Here is a 6963-nt window from a genome sequence, read left to right on the forward strand (position 1 = left end):
GAGGCAGCTCTCTGGCCTCAGGCTGTGGCGGCCCAGCGCTGCCCCAAGTGTGTGTGTGTGTGTGTGGTGGGGGGGTTGTCCAGAAGCCCTGAGGAGGGACCCCAGGAGACCCCCCGGTCTGTTGGCCGCCTGTGCGGTTCATGCGCTCCTGTCAGCTCCGGCCCCGGCTCGAAGACACCTGCGGGAAACAGGGGAGCGACAGCAGGTCGTGTTGGCAAAGGCCAGCGGACGCAGGGGTTGTGCTTCTGCTTGTTCAACTCAAATTAGGTTTTCTTAGGAAATCGGTTCAGGCATGTCTTACGTGGGAGGTGCAGCTCTCTCTGAGCCACGTTACTTCACTTCAGGTCTTGTAGGGTAAAGGGTATCAGGCTAGATCAGTTGTTTAAATTTGACATCGCCAGGGACACCCCAGAACTTAAAGGAGAAAGTAACGTGACCGATTAGGTGAGCGTCTGCCGTGCTGCTGGCTTCCCAGAGGGGACCATGAACAAATGATTGGAAGCGATGCAGTCTCTGCTGCCTAATCCCCAATTTTCTTGGATATAGGGACAAAAAATTGCTTCTGGACTCAACGCTTTTGACTTCTCCTTTTGAGAAGGTTGAGAGCAGCGTCCTTAGCGCTCGGGGCAGAAAACAGAATGGGAAGAAATAGTCACAAAATTTCAAAGGGCTTTTATTCCCAGCTTAAAATAACACATGAGCTCTTCATTGAAAATGCACGTGTTGCTGCCTGTTGGTTTTGCTTGTCTAAATTACACACTGATTCTCCTCCAGGCCGGTATGATTAATGCCTGTACGATTGTGTACGGCTGCTACATACTCGTAACGTTTAATGACAAAGCTATCTCGGTGAGGTGTGGAGGCTTATCAGGTTAGGAGGAGAGAATGATAACCCAGTAGCCCTCTCACAGGGGCCTGGCAGCTACTACAGGAGGTATTGGCTTTCTGTATTTATTTATAAAGTTGGACACCATCTATTTTGTTCATTGACTCCTGCACCATAATGCTTCATTCAGAATCTTCTTGCACTTTGAGTCTTCCCCTCAACATTTATTTTAAGAGAGCCTCTAAAGTATTTCAGTGAACAGATTAGCGAGTGTCTTTTACTGCGGTGACTTGAGCTGGCCTTTGCCTCAGCGAGTTCTGTGCTCTTTATAGCTTTCACGACAAACAGTCTTGTGTTCTTTGATTTCAAATGGATCCTGGCTGCTCCCTCCTTTGCTCCCCAGCGTCCATCGTCAGTACTCCAGTGCCATTTCCAGCTCGTGTCAGGCCCAGGATCTGAAATGCTGCTGCTGAGCAGCCCCTCTTCTTGGGTCTTTGGATACCAGAGAGAGACTCTGGGTGCCCGTTACACTGGAAAGAAAAGTCCGTGGGACAGTGGGATGGTGCACAAAGAGGTACCGGCTGTTTGTTTTACGGGAGAGCTCGCAGGTCCCGCTGAGGTGAGGGACCGGTTGCACGTTTAAGCCACGTGTGCCTACCAGAGGGTGCGAACTGCGCACTGGAGAGATTATCGTTGGGGTGGGAAGGAGAAGACAGTTGTACTGAGTGTGTTCATGAAGCTCTGAAGTGGTGGAGCTGCGAGCAGAACTAAGGTTCCAGGGTCATTTCACAGGACCAGCAAAAAAACGATGATTTTTGAGGAGCCAACAACCATCTGCGCCTGTGCCTCCTCTGATGTTTGGCTTCTGCGACTCCAGACCAAACCTGGCATCTGTCAGACAAATTCCTGAGAGAGAACAAAGCGGTGGGCCCAGCAAATCAGGTGGAACGGGCAGGGTGGTGGGTGTATTTCGAAGAACCTTTGTCACTCCGCTACCTTCTGAAGCCTTTCGTGTCTGCCTGCTTCTAAAAGTCTGGTGCAGGAACCGAGGGAGCCAGGCTCAAAACAAATGGCATTTCTTCACGCAACGGGGAGCAGACGAGCGGAACTCCTTGCCAAAGGTTGTTGTGGACACAAGAATGTTAAGTAGGTTCAGGGGAAGAACGGGCAAAAATGTGGAAAAGCAGTTTCTAAGTAATGAAACGCTGTGAGTTTAGGAGGAGCCAAAACGCGCTGGAGGTTGGGGGAGTGCTTGCAGGGAGCACACGCCTTGTTTTACACTTGCCTCCGGAATGTTGCCACGAGATGATGATATTTCACATTGCCCTTTCCAAGCCCTTTATCCCATTTGTGCTTTTCTGACATCAAAAAGATATGCATGGACTAGGGAAAGGAAGAAGAATAAGGCTGGTGTTCTGAGTGTGCCAACGTGGCTGACAGTGACACTGCCGTATACGCCCCTTGCTGATGTAGACGTGGAAACATAGATCGGGGCCTAATTTATTGTCAAAAATACGTTTTATATTGGTTACCCCGCTGTGATCGGTCGAGTGGGAGAGGAACAACCTGTAGCTGATTGGAACCAGAAGAGTTTTGTCTTGTTTAAAAGTTACAGTTGTCTGATAAACCCTTCTGCTTTGGAGCTTTTGAGTTGCTGTGATGCAGCTACCGGGGCCCCAGTGGGTAATACCTCCCCTTAGTCCTGTGTAGTCACTGAAGCAGCATCTGATTGTCGCCTTTTCTGGCCTTTGGTCACAGGTTATTTGAACAGGATTGCTGAATCCCACCGGAGCGTTACCTCGGAGTGATTGTGTAATCTCGAAGAAGCCTCACTGCTGGAAAGATTCTCAAATTTTCCTTTGCAGTTCCTGCAGACTAGGTACAGCAGGGCAGCCATTAGCAAGCCGACTCGAAATCTGGGTGTTGTTTGAAGCCCAGATCAGTTCAGACTTCCAATTTATTTTGTTATTTACTGCGTAATCGGATTAGCAATTAAGACATTTATCACGTAGCAAAATTGGGCCGAGTTTGACTTATTTTCTCAAGTGTTCTTATGATAGAAGGCCGTGGTTTATCTCCATTTTCACACGTGGCTGGAAGAGTTTGGAGCCACGTATTTCTTGGGTTCTGCCCTTTTGTCTCTTATCTGAGTCCACAAGACACAGCAGCCACCACAGCTTTGTGCCTTGGCACGTGCTGCTGCTCCCGATACCCATCATAAGCGTGACTGGAAATCTGTTGGAACTGGTTTCCAAGCGGGATGAGCCTGCGTTGGGACAGCTCCAACCCAAAGTGGTCGGTTGGTTTGAGGGATAACGTTCTTCAAACCCTGTTCCAAAAGAAGGAGATATTGTACCGCTGTTGGCTTCTCTTTAGAATCGCACAGTTCTGCCACAAGTTGTGCTTTTGCCACAAAAAAGCTGCGGTTGGGTCTGGGCTTGGAAGAGCTGGTGGTTAAGAGCATTGTCATAGAGAGGAAAGTAGCGAGGAGGGAAGTACTGGATAGTTGCTCACACCAAGAGGCAGTAAATTTGTAGATTGTTACCTCTTTGTTGCACCAGCAGTAAGACCCCGGTATTGAATCCCCTGCACTTAATTCCTCCGGTGTATCTGAAACCAGAACTCTGCAAAGGAGAAGGACGAGGGGTGTCGGAGATCTGATTTTCCTCATGCTGACTTGTTCCAGCTTTTCGGGGAATCCTGCCCCGTGTCTCCAAACAAGCTTTGAGGGATGCGTGGTTGCTGAATGCTGCTTGCCGAGGCGGCTGCTCAGCCTCATTTCCTGGCCCATACGCTACGGGCACCTTATCATCGTGCAGTGATACGTTACTGGCTCATTTCTCTAATACCAGGGGATAGGATCGAAAGATTTCCATCCCTCCTCAACGTGACGATCTCGGGTCTTACCCGATCTGGCAAGCTCCGAGCTCAGCGTTGGTTCTGAGCTCGTTTGTCGCTCGCAGCGGGGCTGTCGTGGCAGCTGCCACCTGGGTGCACACAGAGGCAGCTCCAGGCTCTCGCCGTGTGCAGGGAGTTCTGTGTTGCTCTCTCTAAAGCCTCTGCTTTGGGTCTGACTTGCTTTTTGCTCCCTCTGTGGCCCTTTCTAAAGGCTTCAGCTAGCGCAGCTTCTGAGGTCTCGTCATGAAGTGCAACGTCGAGAGGATGGGCTGTATGAGCTGAGTCGTCAAGGGCAAACTTTCTTTGCAGCGTCGGTGATGTTTAAAGTGAGCGTGGAGCGAATATCTACAACTCCCTGTCTCTGCTGTTCTTCTTGGGACCCGGTCTGGCGAACGTGATTCGAAGCTCACACCCAAGTGCTGCTTTCGAGAGCAGCCGCTGCAGCCGAGAGCGCTGTGGGGTGAGGGGATTTTCTCCCACCCTGCGTCTCTGGACTGCAGCTCGAGCCAGCCTCCCTCCCTCCCTCTTCCAGTGCCGGAGCCGGGCGCTTGGAGGACACCTTATGCTGGGGATGGCTGTTGTGTTTCTGCTGCTAAACGACAAGCTTCTCCCTGGGAAACTGTTTTCTCTGCTCGGTGGTGTTGGTCATAACCCTCCAGAGTGAGTAACGGTGCCGTCAACGTGTACTTTTATTTATTGCGTGTGCTGAAGGCTCCAGAGACAGGGAAGTTCCAGTTCTATTGCTGTTGAAACTTCCAAAACAGACATTTTTCAGCCATTGTTTCCTCTGCAAGTCCTTTTTTTTTTTTTTTTTCTTTCCCAACAGTTTGTAGCACTTTCAGTTTTCATGTTTTCCTGCAGAGCTGTGTGGCAGAGCAAATGACTTCCTGTACAAACAGTCTGGTTTTGGGTTTGCTGGGGTATGACAAGGTAAGAGTTGTCTGGCCGCGGTCATGGTTGGCTTTTGGTGGCCTCCAGGCTTCGCGTAAACAAGATCCACTGCAGCCTCCCTTTTACTGCAGGTTTTTGTCTGCGCTTTTACGGTGGGTGATTAGGAAGGCAAGGTCTCCTCCTTAAAATTCAGTCCTGATATTTTTCCACCTGAAATGAGATTTCTGGCGAGACGTCCCCAAGGAGTGTTTCTAGAAGCCTTAAAGTAAATGCCAGCCAGCTCTTCATCCCCTGCTCTCTGTGGATCCTTGCAAGCCTGGTTATAAAATAGCTGAGTGTTGGGTGGTTGCTCAGAGTAATGTGCACGGATGATACAGAGGGTCCTACTGCTGCAGCCAGGTTGATCGAAGGGGCCCAGAAATGATTGAAGGAAGCCAGAAACGATCTAAGGGAGGGTCTTACTGCAGCCCCTGTTCCCCTTGGATAACCAGAGTCACGCATCAAACTCGGTAGAGAGCCAATTCCTGGCTCCCCTGGGAGATAATACTTCCCTTTCCTTTTTTTTTTTGTTTTTTGGGGGGGGTTGGGGTTTTTTTGTTTGTTTTTTTTTGTTGCATGGGTTTCTTTCTGGGGTAATCCCTGGTCTGGCTCCCTCTGGGATCAAGTGAGCCTGAGGGTTTGGGGCGGGAGAAATGGCAGCAAGACCCACAGCCGGGAGCTGAGCCCTCGGCTCGCTTGGTTTTATGGCTCAGACAATGTAAAACCTGACTGCTAACCAGGCCGCAGACTTTGCCCTTCACAGCTGCTGAGAAAAAGCTCCATGTTGATTTTGTTACGTACCTGGACAATAAAGGAATTTATTCAAATAAAGAGCTTCGACACAAGGGTTGCGGAATTGGCTGCAGGAACTCACTGGAGCCAACAGCCGAGCGGGTTTTGTGTTTGACGTGAGGTGTGAGAACCAAGCGGGCATATTTCAACTTTTGGCAGGAAAACCAGACAAGCTGAAGGAAGAGGGGCAACGACAACTTCTCCGTGTCCATGGGAGGGAAAAAGATAGTGCAGAGAAAAACAGGTGTGGCAGGACTTTGATCTGGAATTGAGTCTCTCCTCCGGTTCCAGACCTGTGGCCGTTGGAGGTATTTCAGGCAGCGGCGAACGAGTCTCATTTTCTCAACTCACACGTTAAGCTCTTGTCGCCCGCTGCTCTGGAAAAGTGGGTTAGTCCCCGTGCGTGCTGGGGAGCCTAACCGCTTTACTGGTTTGACTGGATTAGCCGACAGTTTAATCTGAACTATTTGTTCGCGCTCGTGCTGTAAAGAGATTGTACTTTGCTGGTTCTGTGCTTAGTGCTTTCCATTGCTGCTCTGTTGCTGGAATTATGGCACCGAGAGCGCCAGGGAAGAGCCCAACCCCTCAAGGAAAACAGAATTGCCTGAGGGTTTTCTGGCAGTTCGTGCTGCTAGCAGTCGAGTCGCCTCAAGGAAGTTCTTGAGAGAATCGTGCAGAAGCTTCTCTGCCATGGAGTCAGATTGATGCAGAGAAGCCTGAGAAAAGCTACACGAGGATATCCTTCCTTTTGTCTTAAGTTTCTTGCCCAAATCCGTTTTGGAATCCCAGGAGGGATAGCTTGGCTGTGGGAGACAAAACTGTGGTTCCCTGTTGGGGATTTGCCTCTTTGGGAGGGCTTTTATCACACAAAGTATTTCCCAGGCAGTGCAGAACCCGTTGTTCTCTCTGAATTCCTGAAGGAGAGGTTGGACAATTGGATCTTTGGAAGGTTTTGTCCATGGTGTTGGTTTGAGGCAGCTGTGACAAACGGAAGAGGTCGGAAGGAAGGCTGCTGATGCTCTCGGTAACTTTTTTTTTTTGTTGCATCTAGCCCTTTTCTCACCTTAGGTCTTCTCTTCCAGCACCCAGGTGGAGAAGAGGTTTTGCTCGAACAAGCCGGTCGAGATGCCACAGAGAGCTTTGAAGACGTTGGGCATTCCAACGACGCCTGGGAGATGCTCAAGCAGTACTACATCGGAGAGGTCCACCCGGTAAGGCCTTGCAGGCTGTGACAGCCCCTTTGAAATACACACAGTCACAGGATGGGGGGGGTTGGAAGGGACCTCTAGAGATCACCCAGTGTCACCCCCTGCCAGAGCAGGGTCACCCAGGGCAGCCCCACAGGAACACGTCCAGGGGGTTTGAAAGTCTCCAGAGCAGGAGACTCCACACCCTCTCTGGTTCAAGTGCCTTCATCATCCTCGTAGCTCTCCGTTGGAGAGCTACGAGGATGATGAAGGGAGTAGGTCCCAAGGAGACTCCGCACCCTCTCTGGGCAGCCTGGGCCAGGGATCCGG

General features: G+C 50.5%; 1 protein-coding gene across 1 annotated transcript in view; it reads left to right on the plus strand.

Annotated features, from left to right (window-relative positions):
• The first annotated feature begins 780 nt into the window (after positions 1 to 780).
• LOC104271891 (cytochrome b5 type B) overlaps positions 781 to 6963 on the plus strand; it is a 9656-nt gene continuing 3473 nt past the window's right edge. Inside the window, exons 1-2 of the mRNA XM_009866714.1 lie at positions 781 to 849; positions 6529 to 6657. Coding sequence (XP_009865016.1) covers positions 781 to 849; positions 6529 to 6657 — 198 coding nt within the window. The remainder of the gene's footprint in view (positions 850 to 6528; positions 6658 to 6963) is intronic.

Source organism: Apaloderma vittatum, unplaced genomic scaffold (genome assembly GCF_000703405.1).
Source record: "Apaloderma vittatum isolate BGI_N311 unplaced genomic scaffold, ASM70340v1 scaffold17933, whole genome shotgun sequence".
Classification (NCBI taxonomy): domain Eukaryota; kingdom Metazoa; phylum Chordata; class Aves; order Trogoniformes; family Trogonidae; genus Apaloderma; species Apaloderma vittatum.